At 36.6% G+C, this 22193-nt stretch overlaps 1 protein-coding gene across 2 annotated transcripts in view; it reads right to left on the bottom strand.

Moving 5' to 3' along the window:
• The window catches only part of LOC135781628 (SITS-binding protein), a 43613-nt gene extending 27333 nt beyond the window's left edge, over nucleotides 1-16280 (bottom strand). For both annotated transcript variants that reach the window (XR_010545186.1, XM_065292235.1), the window contains exons 1-3: nucleotides 15350-16280; nucleotides 13991-14162; nucleotides 4448-4655 (exon numbers count right to left, since the gene is read on the bottom strand). Coding sequence is in view for 1 of the 2 variants with exons in the window: in XM_065292235.1 (XP_065148307.1) it covers nucleotides 4448-4655; nucleotides 13991-14162; nucleotides 15350-15820 (851 nt within the window). In the remaining variant the exon portion in view is untranslated. The remainder of the gene's footprint in view (nucleotides 1-4447; nucleotides 4656-13990; nucleotides 14163-15349) is intronic.
• Between the last annotated feature and the right edge of the window lie 5913 nt (nucleotides 16281-22193).

The raw sequence follows: 22193 nt of genomic DNA, 5'->3' as shown, positions 1-22193 counted from the left end.
CGTTATATAGAAAGAGAAACGTTTTCTATCTGTACACATTTCCTTGCAAGTACAATTTTGCCTGTATTATTGGTGTCCCCTTCAAAAATTGTTGAGATGTTTATTGTCCCCCCCAACATTTAGATGAAATTTTCGCCCCTGGTCAATGTTATATCAATTTATTTTTATTTGTATAATGTTCTTTGAGGTTCACTAGATAATAAAAATATTATAAAACAGCAAAAACGTAACTTATAAGTAATATATAGACTATTTTTGACAATTATTTTGTAACTGTCAGAATCCTGCCAGATCCTTGTTTGTATTTAGATCTAGTTTAGCATGGCAGGGTTCTGACAGTACATCTGTTCTATGTGGGAGATGTGTGGTTTTAGTATTGGTTTATTCTGACCACGCATTTCCTGGGTCTCGTCACTTTTTCCCCGATCCCTTACTTGTAATGATTTCCAGGTGTATGTAATTTACTTTGTCCCTATTTATTGTCCTTGTGTTTGCTGTTCTGTGCACGTTCGTCTTGTCGCATATCCTGTTGGTTTGATTGTGAGTATTTGGTATTAGCTTAGTCTTAGTCTGTTTCATGTTTTGGAAAAGTTTATTGTTAGTTTTGTTAAGTTAAGTGTCGTGTTTTCGCTGTCTTGTTTTGCCCCCTCGTGGGTTTTGTTTTTCTGTTTTACCCTGTCTGTTCAATAAAGTCCTTTGTTGTCAACGTCCGCATTTGGGTTCGTGTCTTGTGTTCCAAAACCCTGACAGTAACATGATGGGCCCTATCATATACCCAGCGCAATGCGCGACACAAGTGTCTTTTTTTGCTAGTTTCAACTCGGCGCAATTACCATTTTCACGTTTAGTGCCACGTTGTTTAAATAGCAAATGCGTTTGCGCCCAATTTTACTCCCATGGGCGTTCTGATCTAAAAACGAGGTGTGTTCAGGCGCATTATTGGCGTGTTGCTATTTTGAGGCAACTAAAATAGACTACACCATTGACCAACAAAAACCTGTTCTAAAATCTAAAGTCAATGGTGCAATATTGTTTTTGTTATTTAATGAGCGCGTTAGTAATATGCACCTATAAACGGGACAACAACTCGTGTTTGCTTATCACACATATGGATGCGCAGTAGCACACAAACGTTTTTAAATATGAAAAATTAAAGGGATTAAAATGTAAAGGATTATTATTGAGTCTCTTGGATATAAATGAGGACCGATTACGAGACGTTAGAAGGCGTAAAGAGCTGCTTCACTTGTAGACTGGTAAGTAATTAAATGTTTTGCTTTAAACAAATTAAGAGCTCTTTTCCAAAACGCTATAAATCCATTTCAATAGTTTTCAGAAAAAGTTATTTTTTTACCCACACATTTTGTGAATATTCAATTTATTCTGTTAAAATAGTTTTTTGCTCAATTTGAACATGTTGAATAATGACGATTAAATGAAACAACAATATTGTTGATTATAAATTCAAAGTTAATTTAATTTTTTTTCAAAACACTATAAATCCATACAGGGCCGGTTTTTGCTATGGGCAATGTGGGCGAACGCCCAGGGCGCAATCTACGTGAGGGCGCACGAGCGCATTCAAAAAAAAAAAAAAAAAAAAAACATCAAAGCGGTTTTTTAGACTAACGCTCATTTCCATGTCAAGTTAGTGCTGAGAGTCATACACAGGTTGTGTGCGTGTCAGAAACGAAGAGGCACGGGAGAAAGGGGCGGGCCAACTTGCAACTCTAAACCGCTCGCCTTATAGGGGGCGAGCGAGGGATAGACTGATCCCAGGCCAGAGGCCACACAACACAAACTGCTGCGTCTGCTTCCACATAAATTGTATTTTTCATTCCTAAAATTAACATAGACCCATATACCTACGAACATGTTATCAATTGGATTTTGTGAAAAAAAAATCTGTAGAGTCATCTACGTGACTCACGTCACGTGACACCGGTTGATTGACGGGCGAACGGATGTTGTTGGCAAAATGTAATGCAAAGTTAATGATGTCGAGTCTTCATCATCATCATTCCATGGATCGAATTAAAAGACCAAAGAAGCCATAAGTTGCCCAGATCAGAAAAAGAAGAAAAGAAGATGAGGAAAAATTATAAAGATAAAGGTATGCCGATTTATGAGTGACGACGTGAGTGAAAGTAGGAAATAGGCTAACGTTATTTATATTAGCCTTGCTAATATGTTGCTATTAGCCACAGAACACGACTGTTTTTTTTTTTGTTTTAGTTTTGCTGAACTAGCAACTATTAGAATTGAGGCACCATGTCATGCAACTAAATTCACCCATAGGCAACACACACAGTCTAGTTTGTGTTTGCAACACAACAAGTGCAAACTCACACAGACCTCCTGACTGTGTCCTTTTTTATTGCTATATACGCTATATGTGAACTTAAATAACTTCTAATATAAATTGACATGCCATTTTGTAAGCTACACAGTGATAGCATTTTAAATAATTTTAGTGTATGCTTAGCATTTGTTAACATCCTATAAACTAATAAAATATGTGTTATGGTCATTTTAATTGGGTAACTGATGCGTGATGTAAGTGTATCTAACTTACATATTGTATATTAATTGTAAATTCAGGGGCACTTCTGAAATATTTTGGAGTTAGAGCACCCACTGGCAAAAATGAGGAGTCAGATACTTCCACAGCAGCCATGGCCAACAGACATGTGTGTTTGTGTGTGTGTGTGTGTGTGTGTGTGTGTACTGTATTACATTTATTTATCTTGTTTTTCTCTGTTCTTGTTACCTTTTTGTATTTAAGATTATATATAATAAAATAATACGTGTTGGTGGCGGGATTTGGGGGTAAAAAAAATTTCTGGGGGCGGCGAAGGGATGGTTCGCCCAGGGCGTAAATCTAGCCAGGACCGCCACTGAATCCATATATTTTTTCCATAAATTTGTTTTTTTCTTTAAAAAAAAACAAACAAAAAAAATAAAATAAGACAACATGCAACATATACTCAGGAACTCTTCATACTATAAATGAATAAGTAAATTATTCAGATACATTGGAGCCAGTATGAAATAAACAGAATTACACATAACGAACTTGCTATTACTCCCTCCACCATTTAAGTTTTCTTCTTAGCAGGGCATGAGGAACCTCTTTTGCTTAATATATTTCACATCTCTCTCTCTCTCTCTCTCTCTCTCTCTCTCTCTCTTTTTAAATGGCTTTTATCGCGTTTTGGAAAAGAGCTCTACAAATGCAAATATTGCATCTATTTTTAATGCTTTATTGTTTATTGTATATGATGACTTTGTACCTGTGGATATGATGAGATGAGAACCTTTTTTAAGTAATGCTTTAAAAAAAAATACAGCACTGTCGGAGTGCTGAAACATTTCGGCTCTCCAAACGTTTGTAAATTCTTTATCTCCTGTTTTTTGTTACAAATAAAGAATTTTTAGAGTACAAACCCTTTCTTGCATATTTGTAAACTATTCTTTCAGATTACGCTGATCGTGTAGGCTATCCATACAGCAATTAAAAGCCTGCTAATTTCTCTTCCATGACTGAAAGAAAATGACTTTTAAAGACAACCAAAGGTTTTAATACAAAAAATAACAATTTCAATACAAATAAAAACAATGCAATTTTTTTAGTTTTTCAGTTTACAAATTCCGCCATCTAAATAGGGAATCGGCATGGCACGAGCACAACTGGCTTTTACAGGAGACACCCATTACTCATTACAAGAATAGGAACAACCCTTTTAGACTGTGCACTTGGCGCACAAACCATTTTTTCCGTCGTTAAATTAGCAAAAGTGGATTCAGACACACCCTTTTAGACTGTGCCCCGTGCACAATAGGGCCTGATGTTGTGATTGGCATTCAATCTTCCGCCATACAATATAGTTCTAATTTTTTATTTGCTTTAAAAATCACCACGTTTTATTTTGTGCCACCAAACTTACTCGTGTAACTACTCATGTAACAGTCTTTAAATTGCAAATACATGGAAGTGTTTAGTGGCTTCTAAATTCATCCAGGTTTGGATCCTAAGGAATGAATGGGGCTAGGCTAAATGCTAACACATTCACGACGCGCTGTACAAAGATTAAGTGTACGCATTGATAAAAGATAGGTATGTATTAAGTCGTCTAAGTTGAGGTAAGAACATAGTAAAATATTGAAAAACAGTGGTGTTTTCCTTTAAAACTGTCTGTCTCAATGTCAATCAAACAATAAAAGAAAGAACATATATTTTTCCTATAGTAATGTTTTTGACTTTATGTCTAAATCTATTAGTTTTAACCAGTGATTTAAGGTATGGATGCAGAGATTTTGTTATTAAACCTTCAAAAATCTTTTCTCAAATTTGATTTTGCTGACTCTATGAACTCCAAACACATCTGTAATGTTTTTTGTCCGATTCCAACAAATCATACATTGTCACAAATGTGTTTGTCTATACCTTAAGACATCCATGTTCGGCATTTGTCGAGTGGCTGTGGAGAGCTGCCGCATTGACTCCTGATGGACGGCTTTAACGTTGTGTCCGACGCACACGGTGTACTGCAGGGGCGGTCGCTCCATACTGGCGGGGGTTTGCAAACAAAATTGCTGTCTGCTTTCAAATCCCACATGTAGAGGGACGTTCGGAGCCACTAGAACAGACACACCTTTAAAAGAAAAACAACATTTATTCTTATTTCTTCATGGAGCTCAAATGGCAAAGCATTGCATTAGCAACACAAAAGTTGCTTTGGATAAAATACATAAATGTTAATATAGATGCACATTGAAAGGGCATAGTATCATCATAGTATATCTTAAAATATAATAAAAATATAATATAAAATGCACCAGTTTAAGGGCATACAGTCTTTAGTTTTTGCCAAATGAAAAACTATGATGTCCCCTAAAGGATAGGTACATGGTGGTCATAAAGGGATGGACATGGTCAGAAACAATGCTCAGGTAGGCCGTGGCATTTAAACGATGCCCAATTGGCACTAAGGGGTCTAAAGTGTGACAATAAAACATTCCCCACACCATTACACCATTGCATTAATGTGAAATTGGATAGGTGTTCCTAATAATCCTTTAGGTGAGTGTATATGTCATGCCACAGCATGTCATTGCACCTTATTTCACATGTTGGGAGCAATAATGTCTTGTTTTTTTGGTACATTATACAGTATATCTATTTATTTTCCTTAAACATATATTGTGCGCTCAATATTGTGCATGTATTCACCCGTGCATATTAATCTAAAACTTTGTAATCCAATGCAAAAAGTATGAATTAATAACATGAATGCAATAACTCCCAAATGACTTTCCTCCTTGGCTCACATCACAAAACCGTCTTATTTGTCAACCACCAGGCTCCACTTTATCACATTCAATTTCCAGTTAAAATAAAGTCCCGTCCTACATTTTAAATCATTTGATTCTGAAATACATCACATAACGGAAGCAAAACGAGTTATGGCGTTTCACGTTTCCAGAATTCTAATCTTCTCATCCGCTACGGAGAAGTCGCGCGTCAGATCACACGATCACTCCATCCGTGACTCTGTGTGAATGGCAGAAACAGCATGATGGAAACCAAACACCATCTTTCGACCTGTCTCAGTAAAGCACACTTTAAAGCCTGATGCATCAGGGAAATTCCAAGAAGCTTGAAAGAGGAACCACTGGGATACATACGTGAATCTTTGTATTCCAAAAAGCTCAGAGACCTGAAGAGTGTGGCACTGTTTCTAGCCTCTTTATGCACCTGAAAGGTTGAGATTATGTGAACTGGATAATTGTGTCCGCAGATGTAGCTGCCCTGGCTGGAATTCCTCCTGCTTCTCGGATTTCAACCCTTGCCCCTAACTCACAGTCTCATCCTAATTCTTCCTCTATGGGGACGTTTGAATTGTGAAAAACATGTAATGCATTTCTGAGATGTAAAAATTGGCGATTCCAGCATTATGAATGTGACATTTTAAAGTTGATATTTTTATAAACCCGCCCTGATGTGTCCAGACACAAGTTTTTGGGAGACAACATACTTTGTGGGAATTATGTGAAATGCAGAAGCAATAATACCCAATAACTGGAGAATGGACGGCTCTGGGAATATGTAATATTTATTTCAATAACATTTTTGTATGCGCATTTATGAGGAAGAAGCAATGATATGCATGTGACTTTTCTCCGTTATGGAAATTTGCACTTACTTAACTATGGTAAATAGTGAAAAAATGCTTTATAAACTTTAACAGAGATTTTGCATGGATATTTAAACCACCAAATATTGACATATGAGATAAAAACTTTAGGTAAAAACTGCTGAGGTTGACATTTGCATAGAATGTAAATGTAAACTCTTTTGAGACTAAATGACATTCAAAAATGTTAATGGTGTTAATATAAAAGCAATAATTTACAAACAAATATTAAAATGTACAATTCTGTAATAAGTCATTGCAACATATTTTTTTACATTATTTTAACTCAATAAAATAAGTGAAGCATTTACAACTTTTTTTTTAAGTTAAAGCAACTTATTTAGTCAAGATTTAAAAGAGTACATTTAAATGACTTTAATTTGATTAATTAATTAATTTAAATTAATTGATTTCTTAATTTAAGGCAGTAATTATTTTTATAGTGTATGTAAGGTGACCAGATTTTTTAAATGAAAACCAGGGACATTTCCTAGTTAAATTGTCAAAATATCATTAAAATGTAATTTGTTGTTATCTATGAATTAAAAATGGGGACAAAACGTTTTTTGAAAGTTTTCTTTTATCGTTGTGGGTTCACTGCAAAAAACAACTTACTTCTTACTTAATAGTATTTTTTTCTTGTTTTTAGTATATCTAAAAAATTCTTAAATCAAGATGCATTTTCTTGATAAGTAAAATTTTATCTTTAAGACAAAAAATTTAATTGAAGTGAATTTGTGCTCAAAACATGCAAAAATATTTTTCTTGAAAATTTTTCTTGAATTAAGTAGTGGCAGATAGTTTTTTTTTTTTTTTAAGCACAAATTTGATATTTTGGTCTAAAAATTTGACTTATTTTTTTTAGTTAATTTTGCCCATTAAGAAAATACATCTTGACTTAAGAATTTTTTTATATTTGTACTGAAAACAAGAGAAAAACACTAATAAGAAAGTCATTTTTTTGCAGTGTTTCTAATTCAATTAATTGAACAATTTCTGTAGCCTAAATCTAATGTTTTCCTTTTTTTATACAAGAAACGACTTCTAAGGTACTATTTCAGCTGATTTGATAGCATTGTAAACGTGAAGAAAAGAAGAAATAATGCAAAAAGTAAATATATTTAGCCTACACAAAACAAATGCTCAGTACCATACTGTGATCAGTTCACTTTATTGGTTTATTACTTTAATTTAACACGAGTAGTTAGTACCTTAACTCCTGATAACTTTAACTGTTTTCAAATCTTATGATAACTTGATTGATGATAATGACGCTTTCTTATATGTCTCAAAAAACGGGACTGTCCCGGGAAACAGGGACGTCTGGTCACCTTAATGTACACTGTTTCAAATAAAGTTTGTTTTCATAACGTTTCATCAAAATAAAACTTTCTTTTTGGATGAGGTCACAGCCCTGTTACTTTTCAGCCCCGCCCCTTAAATCAGGCTTCATTGTTGTCATGTGTTTTCTACATTAGTTATAAAGGGTAATGTGGATATTAACATCATTGACAGGCGACTGCACTGCCCCATGTCACTGTTAAGAATGGCATTGATCTCATAATTTACAAGTAGTTGAAAACATTACAGATATTGTAAGTAATCAGCTGGACAAAATATATAACACTGTCCAAGAGGTGTTTGGATATTTTAGTGCAAATATCTTACAAACTGTACCTTTAAATGTCCCTTTAGCCCTGAAGATGCTAGTGTACCGCTTCCCATTAGCAACAAAAAAAGTTCAAAATTCAGAGAAATGGGATAACCTTGGATAAAAGCATCAGCCAAATGCATTAATTGTGAATCAAACATAGATAAATTAAGTAGCTGCACATTATTCAATCATGTTTGTTGCATTGCTGCAGTGATTACTTTTTTTCACCATTAAAGGGATAATTTACCCAAAAATGAAAATTCTGTCATCATTTACTCACCCACAAATTGTATAAATTTCTTTGTTCTGCTGAACACAAAGGAAGATATTCTGAGCAATGTTTGTGACCAAACGGTTTTGGAGCACCATTGACTTCCATAGTGTATTTTTCTTTCTATAGAAGTCAATGGTGCTTCAAAACTTCTTGAATACAGGTTTGAAACAAATTAAGGGTGCATAATGACAGAATTTTCGTTTTTGGATGAATAAAAACTACTGAATAATGTGGTGAAACTACTCCGATGAGCAAGAAAAATGGACAATAGGTCAAAATTTATAACAGTAGATTTTTGTTTGGTTTATCTTTTTATGTGAGCACACATTTTATAAGCAAGGTGCATTAAACTAATATAGATTTACATTTAAGAAAAAAAATCTGATTTTTATGGAGTTAAATGCTTCTGTGAGTTTTCCCATTGAGTTTTGAAAAGCTCAGAGGCCTCTTTGTTCAGGTGTGTATAACATACAGGAATCTGCAGAAGGGGAAATAAATAACTGTCGTTAGCTGACGTTTAAGAGACTTTGGCTTGAGTTATGAGCAAGGTGGACTCTACAGAACTTTAAAGGGGGGGGACTCTTATTTTTAGAATCATTCCCCACAGTAACTACTACCAGCTTTCCTGAAATATTTTCCACTCTGTCTTTAAAGCAAAGATGAATAACAGCATCCATCTCATTCTTTTCACCTAATATGGGCTGGATAAGAGCAAAAAGTGGAATAATTTCATAGGAATAAAGAATAGATTTTATAATAAATATACCGCATATTGCATACACACGAGTCACTATAAAAAGTGAAAAGTTCAATCAACTTAAAAAAATTAAGATTTTTTACTTTAAAAGTAATTTTTACCAATTAAAGTAATTTTTTAAGTTGAACCAACTTTTCACAGTGTATATACAGTATTAAGTGACAATGAAAAATTATGTAAAACAGAAACAATAAATTTAAAAATATTTTTCGAAACAGCTGTATTTTGAAACAATGGATTTTTTTAATAGGGGAAAAGGTGTAATGAAAGTTAAACAATTATGGCAATGTAAGGTATACTAATTACATTTATAGTATATATAAGTGTATTTAAAATTTCATTAAATATAAAAACATGTATTATTAACTCTATTAAAGCTTTTATCTAGGCAAATTTTTCTTAGACTTCCATGCAGGAAGTGATGTAAAATAGTGGAGGATGGGTTTTATTTTAAGGTCATAAATGACTGAATGGTGAAAAGTCCTACAGCGTACCAGCGACGGCGTAGGTTCCGCGTCGGTTTTCATTTATTATTTTGCGTCGTCGTGCAAACACACGCGCAGACCGCCAGGCTACGCACAGGCTACGGATAACTTACGGCGTAGAGCTTACGGACGACTATAAATCGGGTGTTTAATACCAGACAAAGCCAAAGCAGGTTATTTAAAAAAAGTATTGCTTTGTTTTAATGTGCACTGTTTGGGTCAATTTGATTTTATGCACTGCTTAAATGTTTTAAAGGGGACATTTCACAAGACGTCAAATAAATCTTTGGTGTCCCCAGAGTACACTGTAAAAAAATCCGTAGAAATTGCAGCTGGGTTGCCGGTAATTTACCGTAGATTTAAATTTATGTTATTTACTGGCAACATTTTGTTCAAAGTTAAATGAACATTTAACATTTACAAGTCTTTGTCTTTACAGAAAAAACTAAAAAAACAGCATCAAGCAAAACATTCTGGGAAACAAAATCTGAGGCAAAAAACAGAAAAAGGTTGATGATGATTTCTGGTTCCCAGAATGCTTTGCATGAGGCTGTTACTGTATAGTTTTATTCTGTAAAGATAAAGACTTGTTAATATTTAAAATTTATTTAACTTTGAACAAACTCTTGCCAGTAAATAACATAAATTTAAATCTACGGTAAATTACCGGCAACCCAGCTGCAATAACATTGTAATTTCTACGGATTTTTTTACAGTGTACATATAAGTTTTATCTCAAAATACCCCCATAGATAATTTATAATTTTATGTTAAAAATGTCACTTTGTAGGTGTGAGCAATGTGTTTTTGGGTGTGTCCTTTAAAATGCAAATGAGCTGAACTCTGCACTAAATGGCAGTGCCGGGGTTGGATAGTGCAGAATAAGGGGCGGTATTATCCCCTTCTGACATCACAAGGGGAGCCAGATTTTAATGACCTATTTTTGAAGAAAATGTTAGTTAGTAACTACTCTTTGTCACATTTTCTAGGTGCACTGGGGACCCAATTATAGCACTTAAACATGCATGAAAAAGTCAGATTTTCATGATATGTCCCTTTTAAAAACAAAGATGAGAAAAATTTGTCTGAAATTTTAAATTGAGAATTTTTTACCAACATTCCAACATGTGTTTTACCTATGCAACCTGTGCATCTTTTTACAGCTACCTGAATGTGTAGAAATGTGAATTTTTCATTTCATAAAAAATCTAAATAGCAAAAATTGCTGCGTGCAACTGCTGCGAATGTAAAATCTCTCTGTCTCTTTAAGAGACAGTGCCATCATCATGGCGAACCCGGTAAAGGACACAATATGTCTGGACACTTCAATAATGTCTCTCATCAACAAGTTATTCGACAGACATTGCATGACCAAAGCCGCTATCTGATTTCAAGGCCTACAGTATATGTAAATATTCAGTGCTGAAATGTTCGAGTTTGCCTTTGGGTCTCGTTTTACAGGCCGACTCATGAAAAACAATTACCTTGATTTTCAACACACCGTCTACCGATAGATGCTGACCTGTTGTGGCGGTCAGCTGCTGTGTTGCCTTACGAATCCGAGCCAACGTGGTTGTCATTGTTGTGCCACTGGTCATAATACAGTATACCATCATATGTCTGTAGTTACTTGGCAACACGAGACAGCTGCGTTGGCAGGAAGCTCGACGTTTCTCTTTTTAAAGTGAGCCAATTAAAGAGGGGTTTTAGAGATCTCTGGCCGTCCTCTAGCGAGGTGGAAAAGGGATTAAAATCATGGGTTAAACTGCTCAGGACGTTACGTAAGGCTGTGGCGGGATCGAGTAAATCCTAAAAGGCCATTGTTTATGTCACATGATGGATATTACGACCGTAACCCTTTTGCTATAATCTAATTCTGTTCGGCTGTCTGGTACACAGATTACCGCTTTCACCTTCTAGTTGCTGAAAGCTCTCGAACTGTTCGGACGCAGACACAAACGCAGACGACACAACCTCAAAAAGAAAGCGTGACTGTGTCGAGTAAATGTGGTTATTAATTGCTGGATTGTGTGTGGTTGGCGAGGTTTGCTTCGAGGGTGCGAATGGGAACCAAGTTTGGAGAGCAGCTGCCCACCCACACGAGCCTCTCATGGCACGCTTGGATAGCCCGGACACTGTGTCATTTCAGCACCTCTCCAATAAACATATTAACTTTTAGCTTAACATACAGAGCCTTTGCACACTTGATATTGTTTCACAACCCTTTTCAGTGCTTGATAAGAAGAAAATTACTCAACTTTGAATTTAATTCGCCGACCTGAGCACCACAGTGCAATGCTGCACATGCATACACCACTAAGCCACATCTCCAACCAAACTTTTTGCCATCAAATAACACAAAATTTGCATTTAAAGGGGTCGTATTATGATATTTTTTAAAAGATGTAAAATAACTCTATGGTGTCCCCAGAGTGCATATGTAAAGTTTTAGCTTAAAATACCCCACAGATAATTTATTATAGCGTGTTAAAATTGCCACTTTGTAGGTGTAAGCAAAAATGTGCCGTTTTTGGGTGTGTCCTTTAAAATGCAAATAATGAAAACTGAAACTCAATTCTGCTGTCAATCTCTTTCTTTCCTCACTAAATGGCAGTGCAGTGGTTGGATAGTGCATATTAAAGTGCAATATTATTGTAATAAGACTCACTACCTACATCACAAACAGGTAGCGAGCTTGTTTAGATGAACAGATAAGCACCCAGTGGCGTCCGGTGACTTCTTTTTTTGAGGGCGACGATGCGAAGTTCGTCACAAGTTGTTTGTAGCCCGTCATGTGTGTGGTTCGTCATTTCAAAATATGTGTTTCGTGTGTTGAGTGAACTTATGTACATCACGTGTTTTGTCAAAATAAGTGCCTGCTGTAGATGCATCTAAAGGCTTTATGATAAAAGAGACACTCGCGTTTGCCAGATACTCGCATAATCTCATGCGTAATCAGAGTTTACTGTTAAGGGAGTGTCTTGTGTGTATTTTGAGAACGTGAGCGTCTCTTTCATCGTAAACGATTTTGACGCGCGTGCAGCAGGCACTTATTTTGACAAAACACGTGATGCACATGGTTCACATTACACAACAAACACATATTTTGAAAACACGAGCAACACACATGACACTCCGAACACATATTTTGAATTTGCGTCCGTCAGATGAATAGTCACGAGCGGCACTGTAAGCCTTACTAAATACTTCTCAATCAAGGGAATATCTCAAAAGTTACAAATGTACTTGCAGATGAACACATTTCTGATTTATGTTACACATCGATAGTGTTACATTTTTTTTTTCCAGTCTGTGAAATGGAGTAAAATTACTGGCATACTTATCTTTATAACAGGCGTTTGTTCATATAGAAAGTAAACGCCCCTCCCCCCAAATTATAAAGTCTTTTTACACGACACTCTAGAATGCTTGACTCTGATTGGTCAGTCGCATCATTCCAAGGTATGTTATTTCGAGATAACAACTGCCTAAAACTAATAACGCACAATAACCCAAATGCTGCAAATTATTATGAGAGGTACCATTTTATATTACACAAAATTAAAGATAAATATGTATTTTAATAACATACACTCATCTAAAGGATTATTAGGAACACCTGTCCAATTTCTCATTAATGCAATGGTGTAATGGTGTGGGGAATGTTTTCTTGTCACACTTTAGTGCCAATTGGGCATCGTTTAAATGCCACGGCCTACCTGAGCATTGTTTATGACCATGTCCATCCCTTTATGACCATCATGTACACATCCTCTAATGGCTACTTCCAGCAGGAAAATGCACAAAGCTCGAATCATTTTTAAATTGGTTTCTTGAACATGACAATGAGTTCACTGTACTAAAATGGCCCCCACAGTCACCAGATCTCAACCCAATGGAGCATCTTTGGGATGTGGTGGAACGAGAGCTTCGTGCCCTGGATGTGCATCCCACAAATCTCCATCAACTGTAAGATGCTATCCTATCAATATGGGCCAACATTTCTAAAGAATGCTCCTTTAGCACCTTGTTGAATCAATGCCATGTAGAATTAAGGCAGTTCTGAAGGCGAAAAGGGGTCAAACACAGTATTAGTATGGTGTTCCTAATAATCCTTTAGGATTATTTAAAAAGATGTGAAAAATCCTTGCACTTGTTTTTAAATTAAAAATAGATATTTCTGTTTTTAAATCTCCAAAACATTACAGACAAAATGTCAGACAGTGTCCTTAATGATGTCTGAACTCATCATCTTTCCATGAACATCCCGTGCACCCTCTCTCCAAACCAGCAGTGAAACATAAACACACAGGTTATTTAAATCTGACCTTGTTTGTTTAATTACCCCTCAATAGAAACCCGAGGCAACTGCTGACAGATGCCAACGGCTTCGTTGAAGACACAGGGCTGATGTTCTTTGTTTTGCAATCTTTCACCACGCAGAAGTAACCATCCGTATTGTGTTACGCTCTCTATGTACAGTAGGTCCCTGTGGTGCCGGGCCAGGGACGCTTTTGCATTGTATACATAGTCACAAATGGATACATGTTTGGACTGGTCAACAGAGTGTGAAAGGACAGGGTGGCTAAATTTGTCGGTGAGATGGAGCTCCTCGTCGCTTACCTGAGGATCCCAGGAAGTAACGCTCTAAAACCGATCCGAAGCCAGAGGGGTTGTCCCTCAGGTCGCTGACTCTGAAGGATTGCATGGAAATGTTTGCGTCGTTTATTGGCCAGCTGGGCGCGTGGACGCTGGCGCCTCCGTACCACGAAACGTTCGCCATGGAGAAACAGTCCTGAAGGATGAAGAAAGAGCATGACTTTGGTGCAATGCTTTTTAGGTTAGCTGCGCCAAAGCCATGGGTTCGATTCCCAAATAACACATGTGGACTTTGAATGCACTGTATTGCTTTGAATTGAAATAGCTGTTATATGCATGAATGCACAGTAAGAATTAAAGAAGAGATTATATGTATCTTGTTATGTTTGAATAATACAATAGTGCATGCTAGTAAAGGCTATTAGTTTACTGTAAAGACTCTTATTTAACTCTTATCCACCAAAACAGCTTTTTGCTCTCATAACACATAAAAACAGGTGCATTGCAAAGGATTTAACTAAACAATGTGTTCTTGGGTTTGAATCTGAAGTAACACATGAGGGATTTACTAGGGTAAAAAAATTAAGGGATTAAATGACCAAAACCTCCGAAATGCATAAAGATTAGCCGAACAAAGACAGGTATTGTCTCATTGCATAACAGTGAAATGTATCTTGATCTATATGAGTGCCTGAACACAGGGGTTAAACATTTTGGAAGGGAAAGAATGCATATAAATCCCCTTTATACTTTTAACATGAAAATAATGCTATAAAAATAACAATGATAACCAAACATGTTGTACTATTTGAAGTCACATAAAATTAAATGGTAAATTAAAGTTACATAATACAGTTATGAAGCAAAGCATACAGATCAAATGTAAAATCTTACAAAAAATAAATTTAATTCCACATCCTCTTAAAAAAAATATTTATGGTTCATTAAACCATCTAAAGTTAAGCAAAGACCCTTTATATGACATATCAGGTTCTTAGATGTGATACATGATTTTTTGAAACTAAACAAGTTCTTGATGTTTCATTTAGATTATTTTTTTGGTTTTCATGAAAGTTTTCTACAAAACTAAGATAGAAGCAGGTACACTATTAAAAATAAAGTTGTTGCATGATGCCACAGAAGAACCATTTGTTGGCTAAATAAATCCATAAAGAACCATTTTTTTTATAAAAGGGTATGAAATGGTTCTTCTAATGGTTCTTTGAGCAACCAAAAATGGTTATTCTATATGGTATCGCTTTGAAGAACCTTTTAAGCACCTTTATTTTAAAAAGTGTACATTCTTTGTGGAACTTTTAAAGGTTCTCTTATGGCAGAACATTTAATTTAGTTTTAATAGTGTAATTTTAATAAGATTTTTACCTTTAGGTCCACATGACAGTGAATTGGAGACCAGGTTACAGTGTAGCATTCAGTTTCCGATGCCTCCTCTGTTTCCAAAGATATTTTCACCTCTGCAACAGAGTCCCATGTATAGCAGAACTCGGTTTTGTTAAGCCAGCACAAGTTCCTTACGAAGGGAACCTCAATGTCGGGGTTCCCCACGTTCCCGACGTCAATCTCGGCGAAAGTTTTGTCCTCGCTCAGTGTCTGGATGACCAGGGTTTGCGTCCGCCTCTCCCATATAAGCCCGCTGAAAGTCCCCTTCAGAATCCAGTTCTTGTTGGGCTGATCCACAACTTGCCAATAAATGATCCCAATTGTCATGACAAAAAAGATGGCAACCCCCAAGCAAGCAATAGCCCCCTTCCAGGTCTCGTTCATCTCTTTCAATCCAGTGTCCCATGACCCCTCAGGGATTGGACTCGGGTTCCTGTTGCGCGCGTGAGGCATGGTGAATTCAAAGCAAAAGAGATTTAATAGAAACGTATCTTATAACGCAACAATCTGCCTGCTGAAATATGCAGAATCGTCATCGTGTGCCGCGCTCCTTTTAAGTTTTCATTTTTTTAGATTTAAATGTTGAATTCCAACTAATTGCGCTTTTACGCGCACTGGATGGATGCGCAATATCCCATTTCTCCAAGTGCATTCATTCCCAACGAAATAAAGAAATGCGGTGCATGCTGCTTAGTGTTATAGCGAGTTTAAAGCATTGATCGCAGAAGGGTGAGCAGCCGTCCCCGGCTTCAGCAGCAATGCCTACAAATAGCTCCTCAGCCGCTCATTTGCTTGGCCTGCACTTTTGGTGGTCTGACGTAACCTCACACTGCTTCTTCAGAAAGGTAGAAGAGAAAGTGATTAGCAGACCGAGAGATTTGCGAGTGCCTGGGCCCCCGGTCAGGGGCCGTGCGCGGGGCGCAGCTAGTGCGCGGAGACAAACCCATTATGTCTGTAATGCGAGAGCGTCCCGAATGGTGGGAAGGCATTAATAGTAATTAATTTGCATGTGGACACGCATCTGCGAACGTTTTACATGCATGAATCCTCCAGCTAAATTATTCATGTAATTTTGTGCAACTGCAAAAGAAAAGTCAAACTTTAAGCATTGAAGCACAAGACTTATCAAAGATCCAAACATTTGACTTGTACAAACTGTAGGCTGTGCAATTTAAGAATGTGTAAAAGCAAATACATGAAGCAAACGCTATTATACAGAGCAGAGGGATATGAATCACAAGCAGTGGGATTCCCCTCATGAATCCGAAGATTAATGGCATGAGAACGTGGATGACTGGAGATGGCACCTTTGGAATTTTGTCTGTCAACAGCCATTGTGTTCAGGCGTATAATGTGCTCCTGTCCAGCTCTGAACAAAAGATCTCTCATAAGAAAAAAAAACACAGCAGAAGTATGTTAGCCTCGTGAAATAAAAATTGATTATATTAAGTGAGGAAAAATGCTGAGGAAAAACATGGGGCTAAGGAGCTAGTTTACTCTCTGACTTTGGTGGGTGAACTCAAATATTTGATTCTAATAAATGTTTTTTTTCCAGTACAAAGTCTACCCAAAATATATTTGGACCCTTTTGTAATAATTATTATAAATAGATACAATTTCAAACCCAAATTGGGACTGGATGGACATTGAAGCTAATGCCAGAGCAAATTTTTCTTAAACATATTTTGAAATACTTTTAACCATCTGGTCCCAAGGTCATCGTAGTGGATGTTCAGAGTCCACACAGAGTTCACAGAGGAAACCACAAGTAAAATTTGACACGAACAAACGAATGTCTGACGACCAGAAAATATCTTAAATTGTAAATATAATTGTGCCATTTGGTTTGATAGTTTGCTATATACTACAATGTAAAAACATCCATTTAGACATATATACTCTATGTGGCGTTTTTTCCGGACAGGGATTAGACAAAAATAAATGTAAGAGCTGTCCAAACTTAAAACAACATATCTTAAAATACATCAGTGCCATTTGTTTTGCCTCAAAATGCACACAAGTAATGCTTTTAAGGCATGTTTGTTAAAGGGGACATTTCACAAGCCTTTTTTTTAAATGTCACATAAATCTTTGGTTTTTCAAAGTATGTATGTGAAGTTCTAGCTCACAATATCATATAGAAATTTTATTATAGCATGTTAATATTGTCACTTTGTAGGTGTGAGCAAAAATGTGCCGTTTTTGGGGTGTGTCCTTTTAAATGCAAATGGCAGTGCTGTTGTTGGATAGTGCAGATTAAGGGGCGGTATTATCCCCTACTGACATCACAAGGGGAGACAAATTTCATTGTGACATATTGGGACCATTTTTGACAATTTCTCTGACTGTACTTAAATATCACAATTTAACTAATTTAACTGTCTGTCAAACCGTGCAAATGAGATTTCAAAGTTTGATTTTAATCTTTGACCTGACCTCACTCAGTCAATATAAAGATATCAAGGTTATATTTCTTTATATGATCTTTACATCATGTATGAAATCAAAAAAATGACTTTAGCTGGGTTTTTACACATGCTCTATTACTGTGCACTGTCTATATTCAGTTCAGCGTGAAGTGATCCATACGATGATAATAAAGTTGAATGGACTCTAATCTAAAAGTAAACCAGCTTTCCCAGAAAACTCATCACGAAAGCCCCCGAGATGCGTCGAAGCGGCCGGTAGCCCGAATGCCTTGAAGATTAGTTGCATCTGGCTCAGATTTTGTAAGTCAGCCCTTTTGCGCCTCAGGATTCTGTTGGCAAGCCTGTGGTCATTGGATAAGGCTGTGGGAACCTCACCTTGGCCGGTCGCTCTCCTCCAATAATCACATAAACGCTAGATGGCTTCAGTTATCAGCTGACAACTCACTGAAGTTTTCCTTCGACTCATTTTACAGCACATTTTGAAAATGGGTGGAGAAAGTCGGTCGAGATAAATGCATACTTTTTATGTTACTTTTTGTCTGTATTTTGATATGTGTGTGTGTCTATGTGTGTACTTCTGATGGTCAACATATTAACATATTACAAACATATTAAAAAGCAAAGATATAACATAACCAAATGTGCTTTCAATATAATCATGCATATAGCTGGGGCTTGCATGAGTCTATATTTTGGCTTTAAGTCAGGTTATATTAAATATCATTATTGAATAATAACATTACCATGCCTTTATAAGAAGGTGATATAACTTTGAATGTCTGTGTGTGTTTTACATATGTGATTATAAGTCAAGTTCAACTTTACAGTGGCTCAGGGTCAGGGTTGAGCATGCATTGGGGCCATGTCCAGAGTAAGAGTTTCAATTTACACATCAACTACACGACTCCATAGAGAAGTGCTATAAATAACCGTCTGACTGATTGGTGGCCAGCTCTGCTTTCCATAGCATGGAACGTGGAAAAACAAATGTGAATCAGCCATAGTGAATCACACTGAAGCATAAAAAAGTTGTGTATGCAGAAAAACATACATATAGAGATGGGTCTATGATCACATTTATCGATTTATGTATTTATCAGAATATGCATTTGACTTATGCATGCATTCACTGGGAATTGAACCTGTATAAGTGGAGCTGCAGGAAAGCTAACACAATCCCAACTGTTGAATGAGCTTAAATGATTACTTACATTTAATCTGCAAAAGCGTGATGATTTCTTTGTTTTACTTTACAGTCAGAAAAAAATAGCCAAAAAACGCTCCCTGGCTGCATGTCTTTGGGGTTGCACCCTTTCAAAAACGACACATTTGCACCTAAAGAGTTCATATTAGTATCTCAGAGGTGGTACCAAAGGGTGCATATTAGTACATCAAGGTAACATGTTCCTTCAGAGGTACAAATTGGTGCCAAATATACAGTTTACCTAAATATTAGGACCTTTTAATAGGGTGACAGCTTGGGATTATTTTTTCACCATTTTGTCTGAAAGTATTAACAACATCCTAAATTCTTAAATTCCAAGTTTCAATGGGTCTTTTGGACCCCAAAGTCACAAAGACGACTTTAAAGGTGCATCAGAATATAACAACCCAATCTCACGGCAAGTCGTGTTGCTGCTACCCAGTCTCATGAAATTATGTACGTATAGTCACGTACATTTTTGATTATTTTTCGTGATACTGTCACCACGTTTTTTCGTGATCGTATCACGAATTTCTGTTTATGTGTCACGTATTGGTTACTCAACTGTTTTTTCCTATTTTCCAACCATTGTCGCTTCGGTTTAGGGTTTATGGATTTGGTGTTTGCGTTACCCCTCGTTCAGACAGCCAGCGACGTTATCGCTGTGTGTCGCCTGTCTCTTTCAATGAGGCGTTTCTAAATCTGCTTGTCATAAACAAATGAGTACGATCCACTCCAGTAACTGTCGAGAGAAGGATGATGTGAACTCCACTGCTTTGTTCTCATTGGTAGTCGCTCCCGAAAGTCGCTCGACATTTGCACAAAGTTAAACTTTTCTTAACTTTCTCGCGTCGCTGGACACGCCCATACTGTCGCCAACGGTCACTGTCGCTCGTGTCGCCGGAAGTCGCCAGGTTTCCATTGAAATGAATGAGATCGCGTCGCTCTGCTACTGCTTGTCGTTGGCTGTCTGAATGGGGCGTTAGGATGTCACTTTAAGTATTGGTTTACAAATGTTTCTGAATTTTTTATTTTCTGATTTTTAAACCATTGTAGCCTGGCGTCAGGGTTAGATTTGGGTTTGGGTAAGGATGCATCATTTTATGTAAATCTAACCCTAAACCAAAGAAAATAGGACAAAAAAAGTTGAGTAACCAATATGTGACAATGACACATAAACAGAAATTCGTGATACGATCACGAAAAAATGCTGAAATTTTTGTCGCAACCGTTTCTATCTGTCCGTGGCACAACTTTCTTTTTTGTGTCATTTTATGTATTGTTTTTACAAGTTTTCCCTATTTTTTACCATTGTCGCTTGGGGTTAGGGTAAGAATGACTTTCTGTTACATTTCAGACATCCGAACCCCAACTCTTATTCCAGCCGCAAGCGAAAATAAACGTTTTAAAAGTGGAAGAAAAACATGTCGAAACCAATACATCAAATTACATCCTAACCCAGTGGTTTTCAAACTGGGGGCCGGGGCCCCCAGGGGGGCCGCAAGATGGTGCCAGGGGCACATTACATTAATTTATCATGAAATCTGTGTAATTAAACCTAAAAAAAATAAGGCTACTAACCAAAAGCACTACTTTTTTGTATAATAAGTTTGTTTTTTTATTAAAATGTTGAGTTTTAGAACAGTTTTTTGTCACAAATCTTCTTTGGGGGGCCGCCAAGGAATGCACCATACAAAAGGGGGGCCACACGCTGAAAAAGTTTGGGAACCACTGTCCTAACCCAAACCCCAAATCGAACACCAAGCGACAATGATTTAAAAATAGGAAAAGACAATGAGAAAACAATACTTAAAATGACACGAAAAAGAAAGTTGTGCCACGGACGTGAAAAACAATTTATACAAATAAGTGCTGAGTGACACGAAAAAGACATTTGTGCTCAATGGCACGAAAAAGCAGAATATCGTGCCATGAACAGAAATAAATTCATTAAATATTTCTTGACTATAACACGACTTGCCGTGAGATAGGTATTTACCTAGGCATAGACGAATAATAAGAGTACATGGTAATGTACCAAACATGATTGTTTCCTCCTTCTTATGTAAATCTCGTGCATGCAAAAGATGGCTGGAAAACAGTCCAATCTCAACACCGACTGTGATGTTACATTTGTGATGTATGCCCCAACATTAAATTAGACATTTAATTAATTACAATGTTGTTACCATGCTAAACACAAAGTAGTAAATGCTAAGTTAGCACTATGTGCTAATGCTGTATGCTAACGTTTAGGCAGAAGTTTTACTATTGACATTAAAAGTGTTCGAATTAAGGGGGGCTGGGGTGGTCAATGACTTCCTATAAGCATTGCTAGGGGACCCCCCATAATCTTTGACATAATTCGAACACTGGACATTACAGTTACGCTTTGCAGGTCCATACCGAAACAAATTACAGAAACGTCGATAAATAATCTCCAAACAATTGATTATTCCTCATATTCTGTATCTTTGGCTAATACAGGCTCAAACATAAGATCTGTTTACACACTCACAGAGCTACTGAAGGAGCTGCTCTGAGAAACAGCCAATCAGAGCAGAGCTCAACATTATTATTCATGAGCCTTTCAAATAAGGCAATAATAGACCATTTCTTTCTAAAGGCAAATCCTGGGGATGTGAATGGAAATGTAAAAATGTTTCTAGATCATTTTTGCACTTAATAAAGTCACTTACCTTTTATGTACTGTAGAGATATTAGTAGAACAATTCAACATATTATTTCAATGCATTCTTTGGCACCTTTAATTGTGGATTAAAGAGGATGCAACATCAACGAATAAAGAATCAGTGTGTTAAAGTCATTGGACTGAATTGAATGCAATCTGTTCTGTTCTCATGGACCAAACCTTGTGGAATGTTAAGTACCATCTTGATTTTTAGTCACAGATCTTTTTCGCTATATTCATGTAATGTAATATCCCAGTCGATGCAATAACGGAAAATATGGCGCTCCCTTAAGGAAATAAAAAATGCTGTTTGACAAAAGTTATAAAAACCTGCCGAGTTTTACAAGCAAAAATATTCACTTTAAGTGAAAAGACTTTTCCATCTTCCTGTCTGGATCTTCAATTTACAGTTTCCCTTTCCTTTTGGATATTTAATATAACTCTAGCTGGGAAAGTTTCCATAGCTTTTCTCGCGGCTGCATTTCAGGCATCTTGGCTAAA

This window comes from Paramisgurnus dabryanus, chromosome 23 (assembly GCF_030506205.2).
Source record: "Paramisgurnus dabryanus chromosome 23, PD_genome_1.1, whole genome shotgun sequence".
Classification (NCBI taxonomy): domain Eukaryota; kingdom Metazoa; phylum Chordata; class Actinopteri; order Cypriniformes; family Cobitidae; genus Paramisgurnus; species Paramisgurnus dabryanus.
Note: the sequence above shows the minus strand (reverse complement) of the source record. Positions and strands in the feature narration are given on the sequence as shown.